Source organism: Schistocerca cancellata, chromosome 2, assembly GCF_023864275.1.
Source record: "Schistocerca cancellata isolate TAMUIC-IGC-003103 chromosome 2, iqSchCanc2.1, whole genome shotgun sequence".
Lineage (NCBI taxonomy): Eukaryota > Metazoa > Arthropoda > Insecta > Orthoptera > Acrididae > Schistocerca > Schistocerca cancellata.
In genome coordinates, this window is record NC_064627.1 from 693,148,971 (window position 1) to 693,175,985 (window position 27,015).

At 39.8% G+C, this 27,015-nt stretch overlaps 1 protein-coding gene across 1 annotated transcript in view; it reads right to left on the reverse strand.

Annotated features, from left to right (window-relative positions):
- The window catches only part of LOC126162463 (sorting nexin-8-like), a 137,096-nt gene that overhangs the window by 74,970 nt on the left and 35,111 nt on the right, over window positions 1–27,015 (reverse strand). The window contains exon 6 of the mRNA XM_049918992.1: window positions 10,157–10,274. Coding sequence (XP_049774949.1) covers window positions 10,157–10,274 — 118 coding nt within the window. The remainder of the gene's footprint in view (window positions 1–10,156; window positions 10,275–27,015) is intronic.

Sequence of the window (27,015 nt, forward strand, 5' to 3'; positions counted from 1 at the left end):
ACCATGGTGTGGTCGGGGAAGGGAATGATTTGGGGTCATACTTCTGTGCGTTGAATGGAGCTCATAAACGCTTAGAGACTGCTGGTGTTTCACCACCAGCAAGAGATGGACTACGCTTCATCGCATGTCATCTGCCCTGATGCCACCCACTCCGACCAGGGGCCCTCCCCATGGGCGCCACCCAGCCGCAGCGATGGCCACCTGGCAGGATGGCCATTGCCACAAGTCCCGAAGCCCCAGGGGGATGGGCGTGTACCCCTTGGCATACGTAGAGAGTTAACAGCATAGGCATCAGCAGAATGATCCCTGTGTGGTCAGGAGGCTACAACCAAGAGGTTACATGGTGGCCCCCCTACAACAGACTGGCTACCATGCTGGACATCAGGTGCAAATAAGTCCAAGGTCATCATCGACACAGATAGCGACAATGCATAGTGCATGGTGGAAAACGCACCCAGTAAGGTTTTTTCGCCCAAGAGATCAAGAATGAGCAGGACTGAAATGCAATGATGTGAAAGTGGGCTGAAGATCTCATTCCACGATGGACACGATGCACCATGTAAGGCGTCCTTCCCCAATTGGCTCGCTCTTTGTGAAAATCTTGAAAAATGGATCAAACTGTACAGAGGACTATCACAAAAAGGCCGAAACATGTGAGACTCCTTTTAGTCACCTCTTACGACAGGCACAAATACCTCGGGCCCATTCTAATCCCTGGACCCGCAGGGTGGACACAATATGGTTCTTTGGTTATAGTAATTACTAATAAAGTGGGCTGCTAGACCTGTTGCTGACGTAATGTCCTACAGACATGCAACGGACACAAAAGTGGTAAGCATGACAGTTGGCACTGATCAACAGATCCAATGGCAGATGCTATACTGGAATCTGGATTCAATTACGGTTGCTGAAGCAAGGCAAAACAATACAATCAGATGACAACAGACAAAAGTAGCAAGGTTAGACCAGGAAAGAGCGGAATGGAGTATTTTTTTATACACTTCAGTGAAAAGGGTATAACTTAAAGTGGAGTGGAGTATTTTTATATACTTTATGGGAATGGGTATAACTGAAGGAAAGGGAAACAAATTCTGACAATGGGAAAAAAGCATGGAGGGATGTAGAGTATTGAAGAAAACAGCGTAAATGTCTACAGCGAGATTAGACCACCTATACTGACAATGCAAATTGTCGACATTTAACCCCATTATTTCTGAAACTATGGAAGGTATAACTACCAAATTTTTATCAACTGAACATCTGGATGTATTTAGTTCACTGATCTAGCATGGAGAAGGTACACATTGTCGAAACAGATACAATTTTTTAAGTGTACTATTCTGTCTAATCAAAATTATAAACGACTGTTGATGTAAGCTATCTGCCTAAACAGTTAATTCCTTGCCTATTCTAAGTTCATGTGATTTATTAATTGCCTACATTTTGATAATACAAGGAAAAATGAAACTAACAAAAAAGAACTGTTTACATCAATTTTTTACCTTCACTGCTTTTTTTTGTTTATTTATCAATAGTTTTATACATCTTTGTCGACTTCCTAACATGACATCTATGAAATTTATATCTTTGTTGTCACAAATATGTGCTTCATTCATAGGTTTTACATTGTGGTTTTCTGTTTGTAGATGCTGAAAAAATGTGGCTGAGTTGTTTTCAGTATGACCCCCAAATTGTAATGCAGTTATACTACAATAAAACACAATCAGAAAGGCACAAAATACATAGCACAAATTATCTAGGAAACATCTCTAACAAAAATAACAAAGTAGTCAACAAAACTGATATAATTTTTGCATATCAAAACACACACAGCCTCAAACACAAAATCCACAAAGGAAGCTCAAAAATTCCCATACAAAACAATTCTGGCATTACAAAATTTCGTGCACTTGCCACAAATTCTACATAGGACAAACCGGTAGAAACTTCAAAGTTACATATAAAGAGCACACCAGAGAAACTGAAAATAACCCAGTCACATCTTTTCAGGTCACATCTTTTCAGCACATACAAACAGAAAAACACAAAGTAAAACTTCTGAACAAACCGCTAGAAATCCTCCATATTATGCAGAAAGGCTTATCCATGAAAAATCTTGAGGAAATAGTGATATATTCACATGCATACACAAACCCTACAGATTTACTGAATGACTAAATCTATCTACAGCACAAAAAGCACATAGAGAACTTTAGTCACATTATAAATCAAGAAAACTGATAGAGCATTAAATCAGAGAAAATAAGTAACACATTTCTATAGTAACAGCAATAACAACAGGAAGAGTATAAAAGAAAGACTTAACACTAGCATAAATCATAGACAATAACAAAATTATTATGAAAAATAAAAAATTTAAAATAAAAGTCTCAAATAAAACTAAAATTCCTGGCAAAAAATCATAATTACAACCAAACCTATAAAAATACTGAATAACAATTTCTGCACATCACTTATTTATAATGGTAACTATGTAAACATGTAATATCGCTGATCCACTATCATTCAAGCTGTCAGAAAAATAGCATACAAGCAATAATTCTAGAAAAGACATGACATGACAACACAATATTACATGTAAGGTAAAAGACCTAACAATGTGTTATAACTTTTCTGATCATAGTTAAAGACCATTATATTAAGACCATTGCTTACTTATTTGTTTACAGGACACCTGATGCTAGAAGATTTATATTCTCCATTTCCCAGATATTTTATGTATTTAACTCCTTGCCCTGATTGCAAGGAGCAACAAAAAATAGCCACAGCTGCTGCTACCTCCCTACTACTTGACTCTTCACAGTTCTTTGTAAACAAGGAGCTATGGGAGCACTTTTTCTTTTCATTATCACCTACTAAGTAGCATCCTTGGCAATATTTAAAGATGACTTCCAAGTCCAACACCTTACAAGTATCCACAATTGTTGCAGGGGGTCCAGTTTTGGAAGTGTGACCTCTTTTTGCCATGACCGATCAAATGCTAAACTAATATCTGTTACCGTAAAATGAGGTGAATCTGATAAAAAATGGCAGTTTTTTTAAATTTAGTCCATTTACTATTGTGATATCGGAATAAAAATTCAGTACATCAGTTTCACAACCTTGATAATGATATATTCATTTATTACATTATTTTTAATTTATAATTGCAGTGATTATTTTTTTAAGTTAATTGTTGATTGGTTTCACCTCCTCAGTTGGGAAGAATCTGATGACCATTGTGTTTTGTATGCAGGAACTGAATCAGACTTCCAGTGGAGGGAATCCTATCATTATTTTGATTTTTAAAAAATATATTGCTGTATTTGCAACTAAATTTAACAATTTCTAGATCAAACAAATTTTTACAAGCACATAAAACTTGAGATTTTTGCTATAAAAACACTTGCATTCACAGAATATGACAAACAAATATTAATTTCTAGTTACTTTGTGTCATAATCAATATGAAAAGTATTTACTCAGTGTCATAATCCATCACTTCAAAAATAAATTTACCTAGCCTTCTATGTTCTGGAACAACTTTTTTCTCAGATGCATTGTCAATTTCTGGAAAGACAAAATAAACATTACCATCAAGACTTACTTTCTCAGAAATGTCATTTCACAGGTGTCATTAGGGAGACTTTCAATTTTACCAATAAACCTGAATTTTTTTAGGAGATTTTACTATGGTGAAATCATTTTCTTTAAATTCATGCCAATCTTTATCCTTATGCTTGTCCATTTCTTCATTTTCGTTTGATTCGTACTGTTCTAGATCACTGTTAGATGTTCCGGATATGGACTCCCTGCTTGCAGCCCCATCAGTATCATTTTCATCGAAGTCGCTGATAACAATTCATTTTTCTGGACTTAATGTTAAATGCTTTGCTTGGCACGGCTTTCCTTTTGTTTCATTAGAGTGAACCTGTTTCAACTGCATTTTGAAGGCTGCTGCCCACGAAACTTCTGATGAGTTGGTGCCACGTGCATTGTTGCTGGTTGCTTCTGGAATATGTGAAATGACTTTATTGGGACAGAAAGGAAAAATTCCTGCTTTTCTAAACCCAGATATTACATTGGATTTGGACGTGATAGCTTTGTTTTCAATAGTAGTTTTCAACAACCTAAGAAATTCGAAGTTTTGGCACCACTCCTCTATTACTCCTTTTCCAATCATCTAGCGCCTTTCACCAAGCAAGTTTTAAAGTGACTGACACAAATGAGTAGAATTAGGGGGTAGAAACACAAATTTAATGTCCTGTTCCTGGCAGAGTTTAATCACGTTATATGACAGATGACTTGAGAGATTGTCACCTATAATCACTTTAGGTCCCTCTAATTGCTGGGCATATAGCAAGACAATTTCAGCAAACCATGATTCAAACATTGTTAGGTCGAACCAACCACTCTGATTCCTATCATAACCCACACCAGTTATGCCCCCTTCAGTCCTAGTATCGTGGTGTTTTGCCCTAAAAACTGTGTATGGTGGGAGGACTGAGGTGTTGGCAGCTGCTGCTATCATCACACTGATACTTGACTTAGAACTATCGGAATTCTTTCAGGATGTCTTGTGCTTCGCTTCACTGTTACTTTCACTTGTCCAGGATCATCAAAAAATTTTGTCTCGTCATAGTTTATAATGTTAGAGGGAGAGACACCACAAAAGGTCACTTCAAGGTTTTAAAACGATCACTGTTTCTCGGGTAACTGCTGCCTTTGCCCTCTTCACATTTTCACTTACTCTAACCATTAGTTCTTTATTTCTTATCAGAAAAGATTTTACCCACTTATGTCCACGTTGATTGTCACAAAATTTTTTTTCCAATCCTCCCTTCTTGATTGAGATATGCCTGCACAATGTCCCTAACATCATTAGTCCTCAAAGCAAACCCCTATTTTGCACAACACAATAATCCTTCATCCACGCTTTTTTCCTCACTATTAGTTAACACTGGTTGGCCACCTATTTTGTATTTGTACCTTTCATTGAGTTTGTCATTTAATGTGGTATCTGGAACTGTATATTGCTCTGAAGCTTTCCGGATGCTTAATTTTCCCAATTTGATAGCTTTCACCACATTTACAAGAAATTCTGGTTTGTAGTTAGATTTCCGTGTTGGTCCCAGAACCTTTTGGTATCCTCGCATTATCTGATTCACCCTACAAAAATGCAGTTTTGTAATTAAGCCAGCATAGAGACTAAGCAGTATTAGCAATGAACAAAAAAACCAAACTGTTTCGCTTAAGACACTTATATGCAGGCAATGATATTGCAGCTTACCAGTTACACTTTGGAAGTAACATATGCCAAGAGAAGTTTTCACACTTGTGTTGACTACACAAGTGTAGCACAAGAATCACACACCTACTGACAATACGATTTGCTGGTTGCATGCATTCCAACATGCCATTGTTCTTGATAGATTTGCCAAGAATTCACGACAATGGTCAGCTGCAAAGTAATTGTTAAAATGCTACGTTCAGTTATCCAAACATGGAAAAACCGGTAAATGATCGGATTGACACCACGTTATCTGGTTCACCATTTTCATTGACTGCTTTTACAACTGCAGTTTTCATGGATTCTGTTGCCACAGAGTCTATGCAGTCGCCAATAATTTCAGTATACTTCTCATATTGTGTGGGTGGATTTGGTAAATGCAGAAGAGCACAATGTCCCTAACTACCACCACTACCACCTTTCCCAAAACACCTAAGTCTATAAAATAACCTCACTGATGTTCAAATTTATTATTATATTTAGTCCAATGCCTTCATGGGTAGGTAATGTATCTCCTCCACACACTAAGTTTACATGTGAGATCTTCTGAAAGACAAAAACCGAATTTCAGAAATCGTTTTCTGCTGTTGTGTTTACATGTTAAGGTCTGAAACAGATTTGCTAGCTCATGTAAATATGGTGCCTGGAAAAAAAGTTTATGATTTAGTCAGTACAATCACAATTACTCTTCAATTAAATGAGATGTAAACAGCTTCAGTCTAATGTTTCCACTTATCCTTCATGGTGCAAAAACACTGTCCATAGCGACTAAAAAAAAAAAAAAATATATATATATATATATATATAAATAATTTGTTTCAAACCCAGTTGCATTTACATGGGAGTGAAAATTGACTGAGGAATTGGAAAACCCGCAAGCAGAAGTGGATTTCCAGAATCGATTTTGAAGTGTTTACATGACCATCCAGAAGCAATTTTGGGAAACTGTTAACAAAAGCCGGTGGGTCCCACGTAAATGGGGCGATGGTAAGCTTGCAGTCCCCCCCCCCCCCCCCCCCCCCCCCCTGTTCAAAGAGAAACCTTAGTGATAGTTGACACAGTCTATGTCAATATTAGTATAAAATTAGTGAAAAGTCTACTTATTTGCCAGACAATCAATTAAATGTGGAAGGATATTAGAGAACTCACTGTTTCCATTTCAGAGGTATTAAATAATTCATATTCCTGAAACTGAAATTTGAAAGCCATCACAGCAAAAATATTAAATATATTGATTGAAAATATTATTCAGCAATACAGAATACTTTTGAGTCCCTGAATGAAAGGGATCTCTCACTTGATAACCACATGCTTTTGTCATAGATGCGCAAATATTTAGCCTTTAAACCATATCCTGTCCTCTACTTAGAACCATTAGAGGAACCTGCAATTAATGAGCAAAATAAGTGAAGACCAAAAGAAACATAATATTACTATGATTTATTTTACATCATTAAAATAAAAGAAAAATTAGAGCCAGACTCTTGAAAAGTCTGACACAGAAGACCGATAAAAACAAAACCACAAGGAACACCACACTGAGTAGAACTAGTACAACATGATGATACTCAGAGCAGAAGAAAAATAAAAAAACAAACAAAATAAAACATTGAGGGAAGATCAAAAGAGTTTTTAGCAGACACAGGGGAAATTCCTCTGCCTATAAGCATTCTGTTTACTGCACAGTTTCGGAATTCACTGATGAATAAGCAGATGATGTTATCCCAGGTTCTGTATCAGCAGCTCTACACACACACACACACACACACACACACACACACACACACACACACACACAATAATTTACTGAAAAGTGTGTTTCTGAACTGCAATGCTGACTAAAATGAACATATAAGGGAAATGGAAATTAATAATAATCTTGGTTCAATAGAGAAAAGCTATTAAAACTATCAAACAAAATGGAGCCTGAAATAAATTTGTTTGAAGGTTTAAAAATGGATTTAAAAGGTCATAAATTGGCACAAATGTGTTTATTAGAGGAACAAAAAGTGAAATTACAACTTTTCCTTGTCAAACAGGATATCAATATTAAATGATGATCTAATGAACAACAACACTACCTCTGCAAAGAAAGACACTTGAATCTAGCACAGATGTTAAGTCAGATTTAAATAAGAAACTCCATTAATGTTACTCAATTTGAGCGATAAAACAGAAATCAGCAGAAAAGAGCATGAATCTTAAACTGTCAATCGAGGTACAGAGTAAAATAATTTGTGAACTAAAAAGTTAGGTAAACACATTTTTCACTTTATGCAGAGAAGTGATCAAACCACATACAAAAAGCTGATGGAATTCATATTCAGAATACCACAAATTGGTGGGAAGAATTTTGAATTTTCTTGAGATTTTAACCCAAGAGTACCGTTAGCATGACAAAGTTCGTGCATTGCTGGATGCATTACTCATCTCTGAGAAATGTATAAGCAGTAAGTAAATTTTAGCTAAACTTTTTGCTGTAGGAGACACATGTAATGGCACATCACACGAACCCTTGAATTTATGAAAAGGAAATGTTGAGTCAGAAACAGGCATAACAATATGACTGCTAAACAAGTAAGCTTTTGGCCAAAAGGCCGCCTTCTTACACACACACACACACACACACACACACACACACACATTCATGCAAGTACAACACACACACACAACCCCTTCCTCTGGCTACAGAGGTCGGACTGTGAACAACAGCGCGTGATGGGAGAAGCAATCTGGGTGGTGGGGGTAAGGAGGAGGCTGGGATGGGGAGGAGGAGGGATAGCAAGATAGGGATGGGGGGACAATAAAGCACTGCTTGGAGAAACATCATTTTCAATTGAAATACTGAGTGGCTTGTACTGAAGTCTTTGTAGATAACAAGTCACCATTTCAATTGCACACTGTCACAAAGAAATATTTTGAATGGACTATGTTGTTTAAGAAGTGTTCTTGCCAACAAGATCCAACGCTTCTTCAAATTGCAGCGTGAACTGGATGAGACTAATCTTATTGTAACACTGTTGAATTTACATTTGTATTGCCAGGTTAACAACAATTGTCCACCCCTTTTTTCTCTAACAAATGTATATGTTAAAACTCAAACAGATATGTTCAGAACGAAAAGGTTATGACATAAGAAAATTAACTTTCTCAAGTTAAATGAGAACTAACTATATTTGTATGATCCATCAGACTATTGCTTAGAATCAAGTTTCTATAGAAGTATGAAAAACTTGGGGATACTTCAAAGTACATCAGCTGTGGTCTTTCAGCAAAATGCACTAACCTTGGCATCAGTAACTGCCTCACTCTTAAGCGCATTACTGCCAGGTTTACAACTAATTGTAGTGTCTGTATACTGTTCCCCTGACAGCAATACTGGTGTCATCACAGAGATACTAGATACAACAATCTCCCATTTGCAAAAATACAACATAAAATTTTAATCTTTGGAGATACTAACATTGACATTAGGGTCATAATGACAAAGCACTTATACTTGCTTAATGTCCTTAGGTCACACAATATGTTTCGTGCACATAAAAAGCCAAAAGACAGATTGTGAATGGATATGGTTAAAACTACTGAGAAAAAAATCCCACAGAGCAAGGAGAACAACCCCAGTACTCCTACTGATTAACCAAAGCAAGGTATTTGACTCTGTAAGTCATTGTATTCTAAAATATAAACTGGATTGCTATGGCATTCGAGATACAGAACTCACCCTTACAGAAGCATATCTTTGACAACAGGCAGCAGAAGTACACTTTCACAGTATGAGCTCTGGATTCCTAGATGTTTCCAGAGGCGTGCCTCAAATTTCTGTACTGATCTTATTGTTTACAATCTATATTAATGACGTATCTAGGATCATGTAAATCTATTCTGTATGCTTACGATACCACCTACATTGCAATAAAACTGAAAATATCATTTTCAATTTATGCAATACAAACAATAATTAACTTCTTAGTGTACACTTGGATTCTAAATTAACTCCACACGGATTCAATATGTACTTAATTATCAAAAGTCGTATACCTGTCACGTAAACTCAGAGTATGTATGAGTGAAAATTTGATTCTCAGCTCCTATCATGCATTTTTTCATAGTCACATAACATACTGTATACAGCTTTGGAGCAGCTACGCTGAGGCAAAACAGTTTTTATGTGGCAGAAAAAGGCTATCAGATGGGTAGTGAGTATTTTCAAAAGCAATGTATCTTGTAAGCCACTTGTCAAGAAACTGAGTGTCACAACAGTCCCATCATTATTTATACTTATTTGGATAGTACACACAGTGGAAAGCTAGAGAACTATAGATTAAGGCAATGATTTCATTGTCACACTACAGGCCAGAAAGAAAATGTTTACCAACTCCTTAAAGACTAAGCAAGACTCTCAATAGCTATACATTCCTTGGAGTAAAACTATGCCATAGAGGATGTTTTTCCATTATGCAAAAGAAGATCTAAAATTTTAACTTACGCTCATTGAATGTTTGTATGCAAATCTACATGACTTATAGTTTTCCTTATTATCATATGTACCATTATGTGTTACTTAATTTCTACAAACTATTAACATCAATGGCACGCAAAATCATTGAAGATAAAATAAATACTTTTTTAATTAAAGTCCCTTACATATCAAACATTCTTGCTGTCAGCAGTTGAGTCTGACTAGGCAACTGGTTGCTTATTATTTCATTACATACAACTACAGTTGCTGAGGATGGATAAAATACTAAGAATGCAGATGTAAATTTTGTGTAAAAGACAGGCACAATAGGCAAGTGAGGAATCACTTTTTTTCATTACATGCAATAATTATTCTTACTGGCAGATAAAATGACATTTACTCACCACCAACCATTTTCTTTGGAGGTAATTTAGGTATCAGACGGTATGGGAAACGGTTGAGAAGTAATTCATGCAAGGCAACAAAATCGTTGTATCTCCGTCGCACCAATGAACCGAATCTCTGAAATACATGCCATTTTGAGCTTCTGTTGATAAGATGGTTTCCAATTTACCAAAGTAAAACAAACAGAAACCATGACATTCCAAAATATTTCTGTATTGTGTTCCACAACTTTGATCAACTCAACAAATGATATTATGTATGATCATAAAACTTCCTGTTTAAATTAGTCTTTATTGTGAAAACGATTTTGGTCAGAGCGCATTATCCAGCACAGCTAGGATTAAGACACAACACAATGTAAAAAAAAAACATAATATTTACCAACATGGTTAGCCATGCCTAATATTGTATTTTTGACAGTGTGTTGTTACTCTTCCATCTCGGAGATAAGAAGTTAAGAAACTTAGTGCCACTACTCCTAACTGAAGTTACCATTTCACATAGAAGTATTTAATAACATACAGAAGTAAAGGTGTTAGATAAATTTAGAAAAGTCTCAATAACTTTGTATCCTTTATCCAGTCTGTTTAGCAGTTCATGGAAGAAAGCAGTTACCGACATTTATTGTGGATCAACCTTCCTTGAACACACTGTGAGTTACTTTTTACACACTGGTTGTATCTCAGTGATTTCTAAAAGGTAGGGAAAAGTCCCATAGCGAACTGAACTATTTACTATATGTGTGAGTGGTTCTATTAATTACTTTTTGCATTCTTTCAGTAATGTAGATGTTTCATTCCAGCCACTAAATTTTATTTTAAGCTTTGAGATGATTTTCAGAAAGTCATGTTCTGTTATAGTTCTTAGGAAAAACGAATCACTAATTTTATCCGAGTTTATTGCTAGTATTGATTCATCGATTTCTTATTGCAATTTGGTGTCGCTGAACAACACAAATAAGTCTATCACATTTTCTTATGATTTGTGAGTTTCAAAAGGAATTTGAAGATTCTTTGCAAAGTCCAATTTCTTTAGTGCTTTATCAATGGATATGCCTGATTTAACTTTTTTTAAATATTTAATAGAAGTGGCCCCAGTCTTTATTAATACCATCTGATTTGTATCCTTGCTGCCAATCAGAGTGAGTGAGTGTGTGTGTGTGTGTGTGTGTGTGTGTGTGTGTGTGTGTGCGTAAACTAATTATGGTCTTTTTTTATGTGAGTAAGTCATTATGCTGAACTATTCTGTGATGCGTGCTAATCTCTATCGATAGAACTCCTAGGTCTGAGAGAAAAGTTTTCAATAGTTCTCACAACAAATTCTTCCTTGTTTAAATTCATTCAACATGGTTAACACAAACCTGTGAGTGAGGTGTTATTTTGGTTTGTGATGAGTTGATGTGGCAACTGTTATAGGATCATAACTGTCAGAATACCTAAGACACTTTGAATTATAGTGTAAGGAGTTTATGTTCATATCTCCTCCTATTACCTACTGTTTTTTGTTTCTTGAGAGTTTATACCAAAGTTCTTCTACACAAGAGACGAATTCATCTACATTATTCTAAGGTGTTCTATACAGGCCAACTATTAATAAACTGTTTTTGCCTAGCTTTAATTTTACTGCTGTTGATTCACAGGTCATTATCACAGTGAGTTCATCAACTGACCAGCGATCAAAATGTGTGTGAAACTAGACAGTGCTTAAATTTTGAATAAAATTTAATAAAATAATCAGCAATGTCTCCCGCCCCCTGCCCCCCCATGAACAATGAACTTTGCCATTGGTGGGGAGGCTGGCGTGCCTCAGCAATACAGATAGCCATACTGTACGTGCAAGCACAACAGAGGAATATCTGTTGAGAGGCCAGACAAATATGTGGTTCCTCAAGAGTGGCAACAGCCTTTGCAGTAGTTGAAGGGGCAACAGTCTGGATGATTGACTGATACAGCACTGTAACATCAACCAAAACAGCCTTGCCGTCCTGGTACTGCAAATGGCTGAAAGCAAGGGGAAACTATAGAAGTAATTTAGCCCGGGGCCATGCACCTTTACTTTTATTTTATTTTATTTTTATTTATTTATTGTTCCATGGGACCAAATTAAGGAGAAGTCTCCATGGTCATGGAACGAGTCAATACATGAAATTATAACATGATATTAGAAACAGATAAAATGAAATATAAAAAAAAAAAAAACATATTCAGGTGACAAGTCGTAAGTTTAAATGAAGACAATCAACAATGTAACACTGGAATTTGCTTAATTTTTTAGCTCTTCCAGGAGCTCCTCGACAGAATAGAAGGAGTGAGCCACGAGGAAACTCTTCAGTTTAGGCTTAAAAGAGTTTGGGCTACTGCTAAGATTTTTGAGTTCTTGTGGTAGCTTATTGAAAATGGATGCAGCAGAATACTGCACTCCTTTCTGCACAAGAGTCAAGGAAGATTTGATTTCTGCCTAGTATTAACTGAGTGAAAGCTGCTAACTCTTGGGAATAGGCTAATATTGCTAACAACAAACGACATTAAAGAAAATATATACTGTGAGGGCAATGTCAGAATTCCCAGATTTTTGAATAGGGGTCGACAAGAGGTTCTCGAACTTACACCACATATAGCTCGAACAGCCCGTTTTTGAGCCAAAAATACCCTTTTTGAATCAGAAGAATTACCCCAAAAAATAATACCATACGACATAAGCGTATGAAAATATGCGAAGTAGACTACTTTTCGTGTTGAAGTGTCACTTATTTCAGATACTGTTCTAATGGTAAATAAAGCAGCATTTAGCTTCTGAACAAGATCCTGGACATGGGGTTTCCACAACAGCTTACTATCTATCTGAACGCCTAGGAATTTGAACTGTTCCGTCTCGCTTATAATATGCCCATTCTGTCTGATCAAAATATCGGTTCTTGTTGAATTGTGAGTTAGAAACTGTAAAAACTGAGTCTTACTGTGATTTAGCATCAAATTATTTTCCACAAGCCACGAACTTATTTCATGAACTACATTATTTGTTACTGTTTCAATATTACACACAAGATCCTTCACTATCAAGCTGGTGTCATCAGCAAACAGAAATATTTTTTAATCACCTGTAATACTAGAAGGCATATCATTTATATAAATAAGAAACAGCAGTGGCCCCAGCACCGATCCTTGGGGAACGCCCCACTTAACAGTGCCCCATTCGGACTGAACATCACTACCACTCTCAATATTGCGGAGAATTACCCTCTACTTTCTGTTCTTAAAGTAAGAGGTGAACCAATTGTAAGCTACTCCCCTTACTCCATAATGGTCCAACTTCTGCAGTAATATTTTGTGGTCAACACAGTCAAAAGCCTTCGTTAAATAATTGTCAACATTATCAATGTCTCTCTTTTTATAAAGTGGCTTCACTACCGAGTATTTTAATCGGTCAGGAAACCGACCACTCCTAAAGGAAAAGTTACAGATATGGCTAACAAAGGAACCTCCCCATCGCACCCCCCTCAGATTTAATTACTAGTTGGCACAGTGGATAGGCCTTAAAAAACTGAACACAAATCAATCGAGAAAACAGGAAGAAGTTGTGTGGAACTATGAAAAAATAAGCAAAATATACAAACTGAGTAGTCCATGTGGAAGATAGGCAGCATCAAAGGCACAGTGACCTCTGAAGCGCCGTGGTCCCGTGGTTAGCGTGAGCAGCTGCGGAACGGAAGGTCTTTGGTTCAAACCTACCTCGAGTAAAAATTTTTTTATTTTCAGACTATTATCAAAGTTAAGGCCCTCAAACATAATCAACTTCGCTCTCCAAAATTCCATGACATGTTCAGATTTGCTTGGACAGATGCAGGATTTTACGGTCTACACACAGAAAAATTTGAAAGCGTTAAACCATATGTTTTGACAGAGCACAGGGAAAACTGTGCGACTGTGAAACTGTTGCAGCCATTTGTTGCAGTTCATGTGACAAACATGTTTTCATCACTTTTTTGGGAGTGATTATCACATCCACAAGAAAACCTAAATCGGCAAGGTAGAAGAATCTTTTTACCCATTCGCCAAGTGTACAAGTTAGATGGGTCGACAACATATTCCTGTCAGGTGACGCACATGCCGTCACCAGTGTCGTATAGAATATATCAGACCTGTTGTCCTGTGGAGGAATCGGTTGACCTATGACCTTGCGAGCAAATGTTTTCGGTTCCCATTGGAGAGGCACATCCTTTCGTCTACTAATCGCACGGTTTTGCAGTGTGGTCGCAAAACACAGACACTAAACTTATTACAGTGAACAGAGACATCAATGAATGAACGGACAGATCATAACTTTGCGAAAATAAATAAATTTTTCATTCGAAGGGAAGACTTGAATCAAGGACCTCTCACTCCAGAGCTGCTCACGCTAACCACGGGACCACGGCGCTCCTGAGCTCACAATATCCTTAATGTTGCTTATGTTGCGCATGGACTACTCAGTTCATATATTTTGCTTATTTTTTTCGTAGTTCCACACATCATCTTCCTGTTTTCTCGATTGATCTGTGTCCAGTTTTTCAAGGCCTATCCACTGTGCCAACTTATAACAAAATCTGAGGGGGGTGCGATGGGGAGGTTCCCTTGTAAGTACTGGGCTAACATACATAGAACAATACTTCAGTATTCTGCTAGATACCCCGTCATATCCATGAGAGTTCTTGGTCTTTAGTGATTTAATTATTAACTCAATCTCCCTCTTGTCAGTATCATGGAGGAGCATTTCAGGTAACAGTCTCTGACACTTTTTTCTAAGAGCGCTATATGATTCCCTGTTGGGACTAGGTTTCTATAAGGTTAAATGATGATGGCATCCTCTCGGGTAAATACAGAGGTAAAATAGTTCCCCATTTGGACCTCTGGGCAGGGACTACTCAGGATGATGTCGTTATAAGGAGAAACAAAACTGGCGTTCTACATATCGGAGCTTGGAATGTTGGAGCCCTTAATCAGGCAGGCAGGTTAGAAAATTTAAAAAGGGATATGGATATGTTAAAATTAGGTATAGTGGGAATTAGTGAACTTCAGTGGCAGGCGGAAAAAGACTTCTGACCAGGTGAATACAGGATTATAAATACAAAATCAAATAGGGGTAATGCAGGAGTGGTAAAAACAAAAAAAAAAAAAAAAAAAGTCGGAGCACGGGTAAGCTACTATGAACAGCATTGTGAACACATTATTGTAGCCAAATATAGACACAAAGCCCACGCCTACCACAGTAGTACAAATTTATATGCCAACTAGCTCTGCAGATGAAGAGGTTGAAAAAATGTATGATGCGATAAAAGAAATTATTCACATAGTGATGGGACACGAAAATTTAATAGTGATGGGGGACTGAAATTCAACTGTAGGAGAAGGAAAAGTAGTAGGTGAGTATGGAATGGGGGTAAGGAATGAATGAGGAAGATGCCTGGTAGAATTTAGCACAGAGCATAACTTAATCATGGCTAACACTTTGTTTAAGAATCATGAAAGAAGGTTGTATACAAGAAGAAGCCTGGAGACACTGGAAGGTTTCAGACAGATTACATGAAGGTAAGACAGGGATTTAGGAACCAGGTTTTAAATTGTAAGACATGTCAGGGCAGATGTGGATTCTGACCACAATTTACTGGTTATGAACTGTAGATTAAAACTGAAGAAACTGCGAAGGGAATTTAAGGAGATGGAACCTGGATAAACTGAAAGAACCAGAGGTTGTACAGTGTTTCAGGGAGAGCATAAGGGAACAATTGACAGGAATGGGGGGAAGAAATACAGTAGAAGAAGAATGGGTAACTTTGAGGAACGAAATAGTGAAGGCAGCAGAGGATCAAGTAGGTAAAAAGACTAGGGCTAGTAGAAATCCTTGGGTAACAGAAGAGATACTGAATTTCATTGATGAAAGGAGAAAATACAAAAATGCAGTAAATGAAGCAGGCAAAAAGGAATACAAATGACTCAAAAATGAGATTGACAGGAAGTGAAAAATTGCTATGCAGGGATGGCTGAGGATAAATGTAAGGATGTAGAGGCATATATCAATAGGAGTAAGGTGAATAATGGCTACAGGAAAATTAGAGAGACCTCTGGAGCCGAGAGAACCACCTTTATTAATATCAAGAGCTCAGATGGAAAACCAGTTCCAAGCAAAGAAGGGAAAGCAGAAAGATTGCAGGGTGTACATAGATGGTCTCTACAAGGGCAAAGTACTTGAGGGCAATATTATGGCTCTGAGCACTATGGGACTTAACTGCTGAGGTCATTAGTCCCCTAGAACTTAGAACTAGTTAAACCTAACTAACCTAAGGACATCACAAACATCCATGCCCGAGGCAGGATTCGAACCTGCGACCGTAGCGGTCTTGCGGTTCCAGACTGCAGCGCCTTTAACCGCACGGCCACTTCGGCCGGCGGCAATATTATGGAAATGGAAGAGGATGTAGATGAAGATGAAATGGGAGATATCATATTGTGCGAAGAATCTGATTGAGCACTGAAAGACCTAAGTTGAGAGGGGGTCCTGGTAGTAGACAACATTCCATGAGAACTACTGACAACCTTGGGAGAGCCAGCCATGACAAAATCTACCATCTGGTGAGCAAGATGTATGAGACAGGCGAAATACCCCCAGACTTCCAGAATAATGTAATAATTACAATCCCAAAGAAAGCAGGTGTTGGCAGGTGTGAAAATAACTGAACTATCAGTTTAATAAGTCATGGCTGCAAAATATTAACACGAATTCTTTATAGACAAATGGAAAAACTGGTAGAAGCCTACCTTGGGGAAGATCAGTTTGGATTCCATAGTAATGTTGGAACACATGAGACAATACTGACCCTACAACTTATCTCAGAAGATAGGTTAAGAAAAGGCAAAACTACGTTTCTAGCATTTGTAGACTTAGAGAAAGTCTTTGACAATGTTGACTGGAATACTCTCTTTCAAATTCTACAGGTGGCAGAGATCCAGAGATCAAATACAAGAAGCAAAAGACTATTTACAATTTGTACAGATACCAGACGGCATTTATAAGGGTCGAAGGGCATGAAAGGGAAGCAGTGTTTGGGAAGGAAATGAGGGAATGAGACAGGGTTGTAGCCTATCCTCAATGTTATTCAAACTATATATTGAGCAAGCAGTGGGGGAAAAAAAAAAAAAAAAAAAAAAAAAGAGGGAGGAAAATTTGGTGTAGGAATTAAAATTCATGGAGAAGAAACAAGAACTCTGGGTATCTTGAAAGGAGGATACAACATGAACATCAACAAAAGCAAGATGAGGATAATGAAATGTAGTTAAATTAAATCAGGTGATGCTGAGGGAATTAGATTAGGAAATGAGACACTTAAAGTAGTAGATGAGTTTTGCTATTTGGACAGCAAAGTAATAGATAATGGTTGAAGTAGGGGGGATATAAAATGTAGACTGGCTATGGCAAGGAAAGCATTTCTGAAGAAGAGAAATTTGTTAACATCGAGTATAGATTTGTGTGACAGGAAGTCCTTTCTGAAAGTATTTGTATGGAGTATAGCCATGAATGGAAGTGAAACATGGACGATAAATAGTTTAGACAAGAAGAGAATAGAAGCTTTCGAAACGTGGTGCTACAGTAGAATGCTGAAGATTACATGGGTAGTTCACGTAACTAATGAGGAGGTACTGAATGGAATTGGGGAGAAGAGGAATTTGTGGCATTACTTGACCAGGAGAAGGGACTGGTTGGTAGGACGCATTCTGAGGCATCAAGGGATCACCAATTTAGTATTGGAGGGAAGCAAGGAGGGTAAAAATCATAGAGGAGAACAAGGGATGAATACACTAAGCAGATTCAGAATAATGTAGGTTGCAGTAGTTACTCAAAGATGATTAAGCTTGCACAGGATAGAGTAGCATGGATAGCTGCATCAAACCAGTCTCTGGACTTACGACCGAGGTAACATCAGCAATGACTAGCAAAGACTTCCAGCGTAAGATGTCACCCTCGTTCTGCCAAAGACCTTGTCAAACAGGTGGAGGATCAGACAGAGGTTCAGACCACTCTCTTATCCTTGGGGTGGGAAACTGCCTCTAAAAGGGGGGAGGGGGGAGAGGGGGAGTGGGGGTGAATCAGCAGTTATTGATGGCATGAGGATGCAGAAGGCAATGGAAACCAATGCATTAAAGACAGAGTTGTGACCACTGGACACACAGCCTGGAACATTGACAAATGATTCTGGATTAGTAGCCCCCATTCTTATCTCTGGAATGGGACTGCCAAGGGTGAGGTAACCATGAGAAAAAATGGAGTAACTAGTGAAAGAGTAACATTCTATGAGTAGGAGGTATGGAATGTCAAATGTTTGAATGTGGTAGGGAATCTAGAAAAGCTGAAAAGGGAAATGCAATGGCTCAAACTAGTACAGAGGGGTCAGTGAAGTGAAATGGAAATAAGAAAAGGATTAAGGGTCAGATGAATATAGGGTTGGTTCAAATGGCTCTGAGCACTATGGGACTTAACAGCTGTGGTCATCAGTCCCCTAGAACTTAGAACTACTTAAACCTAACTAACCTAAGGACATCACACACATCCATGCCCGAGGCAGGATTCGAACCTGCGACCGCAGCAGTCGCGCGGTTCCGGACTGAGCGCCTAGAACCGCTAGACCACCGCGGCCGGCTTGAATATAGGGTAATACCAACAGAAGTGGAAAACGATACAACAGGAGCAGCACCATTATGAATAAGATGGTAGGGCAGAGCAAGAGTTCACGCAAACAGTTCAGTGATAGGGTTGCTCCCATTAGAATTGGAAGCAAACCAATGCCGACTACAATAGATCAGGTATACATGCCAATGTAATATGCTAAAGATGAACAGATAGAGAAAGTATATTAGGATATTTAACGGGTAATTCAGTATGCAGAAAAGCGACTAAAAACTATTAATCATGGGGGACTGGAATGTGATTGTAGAAGAAGGAGCAGAAGAAGGGGTTAAGCAGGAATACAGGCTTGATAGTGGGAATGAGTACAAAGACTAGTTGAATTCTACAATAAATTTCAGCTAGTAATAGTGAATTCTCTGTTCAGACACCACTAAAGGAGGAGGTATACATGAAAAACACCCAGAAGAAGGGAAAATTACCACTGAATTACATCACTGTCAGAGAGAGATTCTGAAATCAGACACTGGGTTGTAAGGTGTACCTGGGAGCAGATATAGACTCAGACCACAATTTAGTAATGATTAACAGTAGGCTGAAGTTCAATAGACTAGTCAGCTAGGATCCATGTGTCAAGTGGGATTTGGAACCACCAAAGAATGAAGAGAGACATGTGAAGTTCTCTCAATGCGATACTTAACATCTCAGTAGGCAGATCATTTGAAGAGGAATGGACATGTCTAAAAAGTGCAATCACAGAAGTTGAGCAGAAAAACTTAGGTACAAAGAAGGTAACAGTGAAGAAACCATAGTTAACAGCAGAAATACTTCAGCTGATTGTCAAAAGATTGCAGTACAAAAATGTGGAGGAAACTCTGGAATATAGAAATACAAGTCACTTAGGAACAAAATAAATAGGAAGTGCAAGGAAAATAAAGTGAAAAGGTTGGTTGGTTTAAAAGAGGGTGGGGGGAGGGGCCAATCTGCTAGATTCGTTCCGGTTAAAATAATTCCACAAGGGTGGCAGTAAAATAATCAAGACATACAAAACACAGATGGAAGAAAAGAGAAAACCACAAGAATGACAGAAGGGCAACAAACACCAAAATGGACAAAATAGGACAAGAAAACCACAGAGACATGCAAGAAACATGCAGAAGAGATCAAAACAAGAGAGCAGATTACCATGGCTGGCTGACCATGAGAATAAAAAGGAGAAGCCAGTCACTCTGCAACACATTAAAACCTCCAGGCGCAAAAACTTAGATCAAATGATAAAACCCACCTTCACGAATAAAACTTAAAACTAAATCTGCTGTTGAGGCATTGTTGGCCAACACTGAAGGTAGGGTGCTGGGAAGGTTAAAAGTCTGCTGCCTAGCGGCTAAAAGTGGGCACTCCAGCAAGAGGTGGACGTGTCATTTGTGAGCCACAGTGACACTGACGTGGGTTCTTGCGACAGCGGAGAAAACCGTACGTTAGCCACATATGGCCAATGCGGAGCAGACAGATGACAACTGATTCTCTGATAGAGGACTGCATGGAAGACTTCCACAGATTCGTAGTCACTTTAATGATATGCAGTTTGTTGTGTGTACTGTTATGCCATTCCATCTCCCTGTGGCATAAGACAGAATGCAGATCAGTTTCGGAGATGTCCACATCCAGAAGCGGTTTCCGCGTAGCCAGTTTGGCCAGCCTTTCAGCTAGTTCGGTACCTGGGATTCCCAAGTGTCCTGGGGTCCACACAAACACCACTGAACGACCAGACCATTCCAGGGTGTATAGGGACTCCTGGATGGATGTTACCAAAGGATGGCGAGGGTAGGACTGGTCGATAGCTTGTAGGCTGCTCCAGGAGTCAGCAGACAGGAAAAATGACTCGCCAGGGCATGAGATGTCTCAAGAGCACGAGATACAGACGCCAGCTCTGCAGCCATCTGACAAGGAGTGCTGTTCAATATGTTCTCCATGAACATACACAAAGCCTACGTGACCATCAGCCATCAAGATATTGGTGTAAACCACTTCATGGCCTCGGTATAAGACGAGAATTTAGAGGAAGTGATAGCGGACAGCCACATGTCCTAATCAAGTCCTTAGTGCTATGCAAAATGTCCAGAAGAATCTGCAGCCCAGGTGTACACCATTGAGGTGTAAGTGAATGGACCTCGAGGAGAGGTGGTAGCAGGAAGGACTCCAGTTCAGACAGATGGGACTGGATGCAAACCGCAATAGTAAGCCCTGACCTGGGCTGGAGATGTGGGAGATGAACTGCCATGGTTGGGAAAAGGAGACGAAAATTTGGATGTGCAGGAGAACTACGAACATGTGCAATGTAACTGGCCAGCAGTTGGGCACACCTAACCTCCAATACAGAGACTCCGGCCTCCACCAGGACACTGGTCACTGGACTCTTTCTAAAAGCTCCTGTCACTAATCGGACACCGCAGAGGTGCACAAGGTCGAGTGAATGCAACGCTGAGGGCGCTGCTGTACTATAAAGCGTTTGCATCGGTAGATAACATGCCATTGATGTGCATGCCATGGACAACTGTTCGGGTCTGGTACCCAAGAAGATGTCTGATCTCAGTCCAGACTTGGGAAGGTGACATATGGCACCCAATGGTCGACACTTACCTCTCCCAACACTCATGTTTCCACTGTTTTGTAAGCTGGCAAAAGCGGGCTCAGAGCCGCTTAAAGGATATTAGGTGCTCTAGGGAAGGGTGCCACTTATGTCGCTGTAGAGATCGCCGACACACTTTTATTGCCTCAGCAACTTCCGGTGACCACCAAGGGACTGCCTGTTGCTGGGGGCACCCTAAAGATCGAGGGACTGCATTTTCCGCCACAGAAACGATCGTTGTTGTGACCTGCTGAACGACAACATCGATGGCACCATGTGGGGCAGATTCAGCAGTGACAGCAGAGGTGAAGGCTACCCAGTCTGCCTTGTTAAAAGCCCATCTGGGTAGGCATCTGTGGGCATGATGCCAGGGGAGTGACAGGAAGATGGGGAAGTGGTTACTACCACACAGGTCATCAAGTGCTCTCCAGTGGATACATGGGAGAAAGCCAGGACTGCAAACTGAGAGATCAATGGCCGAATATATGCCATGTGCCACAGTGAAATGTGTGGGGGCACCTATATTTAAGAGGCAGAGGTCGATGTCGAGTTGTGACAGTAAATTTTTGACCTCCCTACCTCGGCCAGTAAGCATGGCGCCACCCCAGAAGGGGTTATATGCGTTAATATCTTCCAAAAGTAGGAAAGGTTTAGGGAGTTGATCAATCAGTGTAGCCAATACATTCAGGGGTACTGCACCGTCTGGAGGAAGATATACATTGCAGACAGTTACTTCCTGCGTCATCCTTATCCTGACAGCCACAACTTCAAGAGGGGTTTGAAGAAGCACAGGTTCACTACATATTGAGCTCAGGACATAGACACTAACTCCACCTGACACTATTATGGTCACTATGGTTCCTGTAATATCCTTTATAGCCGCGGAGGCCAGGGGCCTGTATTGCTGGGAACCAGGTTTCCTGGAGGGCAATGCATAAAGCAGGTGTAAAGCGAAACAGTTGGAGAGTTACGTTATCATGAGACTGGGAAGGCATGAAACACTCAATGAGGCAGCCTATGTCTCAGGGTCAACGGCAGCCACCAGATGAGTACCTGTGTGATTGATATCCATTGTGTCTAGGTCCTCAGCAGACGCCAGAATCTCCATCTCATCCTCAGAAACAGAGCTTGTAGGTAGTGGCGGTGTGGGTGCCACCTCAGTGCCTTGGCTGGCTCTTGGGGTTCTTTTTCTTTTTAGCTTTCTCTTGCTGCTCCTTAGGTTTGTCTGGCTGGGAGGGCTTCAGTGATTGAGTCTCAGCGAATGAGGAGGACCGTGAAACCCTATGACCTGCTACCTGTAGTTGCTTCAGCCACTGGCGGGTGTCAGCTTTGCCACTGGTAGGAAACTAAGAAGGGAGTGACCCAAGCCATCCCTTACTGGTGAGAGAAACTGAAGAAGACTTACGCTTCTCCGTCTGCGAAGTGGGGACTGACGTCCCCGATGGTTGGGGGGTTGTTGCTCCTGAAGTATGTTGTGCAGGAGCAACATCGAGGGAAGTGCCCCCCCTCCCCCACCCCGCACCCACCATCAAGGGGGAGTCTGACTTCTCGGAGAGGCAACTGTACACGGTGGAACGGAAGATGGTAGAACCGCTGTCGTAGTGGCGGCGTAGGTTGATGTCATATGCACAGGATGTAACCTCTCATATTATCTCGTAGCATCAGTATAGGTCAGTCAGTCCAGTGTCTTTTATTCCATTATTTTTCTTTGTTTCTGGAGAATACTGCAGTCTGGCAAGCAAGGCGAATGGTGCTCTCCGAAGTTGATACAGATGGGAGGTGGGGCACAGGGAGTACTGGGATGTGAAGGATGTCCACAATCCCAACAGCTGACACTGGAAGTACAGCAGGTAGATATATTGCCGAATTTCCAACACTTAAACCATTGCATTGAGGGAGGGATATATGGCTTTACATCACAGCGGTAGACCATCACCTTGACCTTCCTGGGTAATGTGGCACCCTCGAAGGCCAAGATAAAGGCACCGGTGGCAACCTGGTTATCCCTCGGACCCCAGTGGATGCGCCGGACGAAATGGACACCTTGCCGCCCAAAATTGGTGTGCAACTCACTGTTAGACTGCAAAAGAAGTTCCCTGTGAAATATGATACCCTGGACCATATTTAAGCTCTTATGGGGCATGATGAAGCAGAAACATCCCCCACCTTGTCAAAGGTGAGTAGTGCCCGTGACTGGGCAGAGGATGCTGTTTTTATGAAGACCAACCCTGACCTCAGTTTGGACAAGCCCTCCAACTCCCCAAACGTGTCCTCTAAATACTCCACAAAAAAACTGAGGTTTAATTGATAAGAAAGATTACCCATCAACTCTCGTACATACGAGGTACGAGGGTGTATAAGCCTCACTGCCATCCTTAGCCTGGCGTTCCTCCCATTGTGTGGCCAAGGGGGGGAACAATTTGGGGTCGTATTTTTTAGCACTGAAGTTAGACCTTGACCGCTTAGAGACTGCCGGTGTTTGACCACCAGCAAGAGATGATGTACTACGCTTCATGGCGTGTCATCTGCCCTGACGCCACCCACTCTGACCAGGGGGCTTCCCCACGGCCAGCTGCAGCAACGGCCATTGGCAGGATGGCCAATGCTGGGAATCACGATGCCCCAAGGGGTCAGGCATCAACTTCTTGGCATACATGGGGAGTTAACGGTGCAGGCAACAAAAGAGTGACCCCTGTACGGTCAGGGAGCTACAACCTGTCAGGGTACATGGCTGCCCCACCACAATGGACTGGCTACCATGCTGGATATCAGGCATAAATAAGATAAGAAGTCAATTATCATCAACAGTGCAGAAAGTGATACTGCACAGAGGATGAAGGAAAACACATCCAGGAGGGCGACCTCACTCAACAGCTGGAGAATGAGCGGAAGTGCAGATCCACTTCGACGAAGGATGCAAGAGGTCTCAGCACATGAAGGACACTACGCACCACGTAAGACGCCCATCTCCAATTGGCTCGCTCTTCAGGAAAATGTTGAAAAATGGAAGTCAGACCCTACAGGGTATCATCACATAAAGGCTGAAACGTGGGAGACTCCTTTTAGTCGCTTCTTGCGAAAGGCAGGAATACCTTGGGCCTATTCCAACCCCTAGACCCGCAAGGGGTGGTAAAGTGAAAAGGCTGCACGAAAAATATAAAGAATCCGAAAAGGAAATTATTTTCCTAAGGACTGACTCAGTATATTAAAAAAGGCTAAACACCTTCAGTGAAATTAAAAGCAATGGCAGTAACATTAAGTGAGAATGGAAATTCCACTGTTAAATGCAGAGGAGAGAGTGGATAGCTGGAAGAGTTTATTTTATTTGAGGTACATATTCCATAGATCCAGTAATGCGCGATTACACATGGATGAGGAATGAGTCAAAGGAGATACAATATAAATATCATACAATACAATACATACTGGTCTACTACACATGGTAGGTGAATGATTCAAAACTGGTACAATACAATAATATAATCAAGATAATAAACAATACAATACAAAAATACAATAGTGATAAAAAAAAACAATACAGACAACAATGACAAAGGAAGGCCTCTACAAGTGGGAGGAATAGTCTGATGACAACAAAAGCAGAAACAGGAGCAACAGTGAAGAGATAGGGGATCGAGTATTAGAGTCAGAATTTAAAAGAGCTTAGGAAGAGTTCCGGTCAAATAAAACAGAGGGGATAGATAATGTCCCACCCGAACGTCCATTCAAGATGGTATGTAGAAACTACGAGACCAGCAACATATCCTAGAGACTTTTGAAGAAGTATCATCCACTTATTTCATATGTCAACAAGAGCAGGTAAGTACCAGGACTATTGCAGTCAGCTCAACGTCTCATTCAACCAAGATTATGATTCCAATAATATATCAGAAGGATGGAAAAGAAAGCTGATGCTGTTAGATGATGATCATTTGGCTTTAGGAAAGGTGAATGCACCAGAGAGGTATTCTTGACATTGCTTATGACAATGTAAGCAAGTGCCAGGACACATTCACAGGATCTGTTGATCTGAAAAAAGCATTTAACAGTGTAAAATGGTGCGAGATGTTCAAAAGTCTGAGAAAAATGGGAGTAAGCTACATGGAAAAATGGGTAATATACAAAATGTACAGGAAACAAAATGGAACAATAAGATTACAAAACCAAAATGAAGTACATGGATTGAAAAAGAGATAAGACATAGATGCAGTCTTCAATCTGTACATCAAAGAGGCAATGACAGAAATAAAAGAAAGGTTCAATAGTGAGATTAAAATTCAGGGTGAAAGATATCAATGATAGGATTCACCAATGGCACTGCTATCCGGAGTGAAAGTGTAGAAGAATTATAGGACTGAATCAACAGTCGAAGAAGTGCAGAATATGGATTAAGAGCAAACTGAAGAAAGACAAAAGTAACAAGAATTAGCAGAAGTGGGAGTAGTGAGAAACATAACATCAAAATTTGTGATCACAAAGAGGACAAAGTTGAGGAATTCTGCTACCTTGGAAAAAAAATTACCCATGACAGAAGCAGCAAGGAGGGCATAAAAAGCAGATTAGCACAGGTAAACAGGGCATTCTTGACCAAGAGAAATCTGCTAATATCAAACACAGGGCTTGATTTGATGACGAAATTTTGGAGACTATATGTTTGGAGCATAGCACTGTATGGTAGTGACTCAATGATTGTGTGTGGGGGGAGGAAGGAGAAGAGAACTGAAGCATTCGAGATGTGGTGCCACGGACCAATATTGAAAATTAGGTGGACTTATCAGGTAAGGAATGGGGGGTTCTCTGCAGAATTGGCAAAGAAAGGGGCATATGGAAAACACTGGTAAGAAAAAGGGACAGGATGACAGAACATGTGTTAAGACATTGAGGAATAACCTCCATTGTACTAAAGGGCGCTACAGAGGGTCAAATAGTAGTGAAAGGCAGACTGGAATATATACAACAAATAACTGTAGATGTATGTTGCAAGTGCAACTCTGAGCTGAAGAGATTGGTACAGGAAAAAAGGGGAAGGGGATAAAATATCTGGACACCCTGGGATATTATTATTACATTTTTGGTGTTCTTTGGTGCTGTCAGCAGGTGTTTTGCCTTTGTGTGTGTATCAGACGGCTGCTTTAAACGAAGTGTAAATTACTGGTTTCATAGATTATGCTCTACAGTTTGATCTATGTTTTTCTATTTGTTTCATTTGAGAAAGTTAGACCAGCATCCAATGCAAATAACAGCTTCATTACATGCTACATCATTTGTACCTGTTAACACTAATGACAAAATCACTGTCTTGTACCATTTTACTTTCTAAATCTACATCTACTACAATGTTTTTTGTTCTTGGTCCTACCATCACCACAATGAAAAACCATCACCACACTGAAAACTAGGATATTATTGTTTACACTTTGTAGAATATTAGCTAACTCACTTCCATGGCTATCAGCAAACAAAATTAGGTTAACTTCATTGTGGTTTCCCAGTGTAGTTGTCGATCCCTTAATGCTGCTCACAGGGTGTTAACTGACAGTATTCTGATTCCACATACTCACGACTTTTTGCTACTGG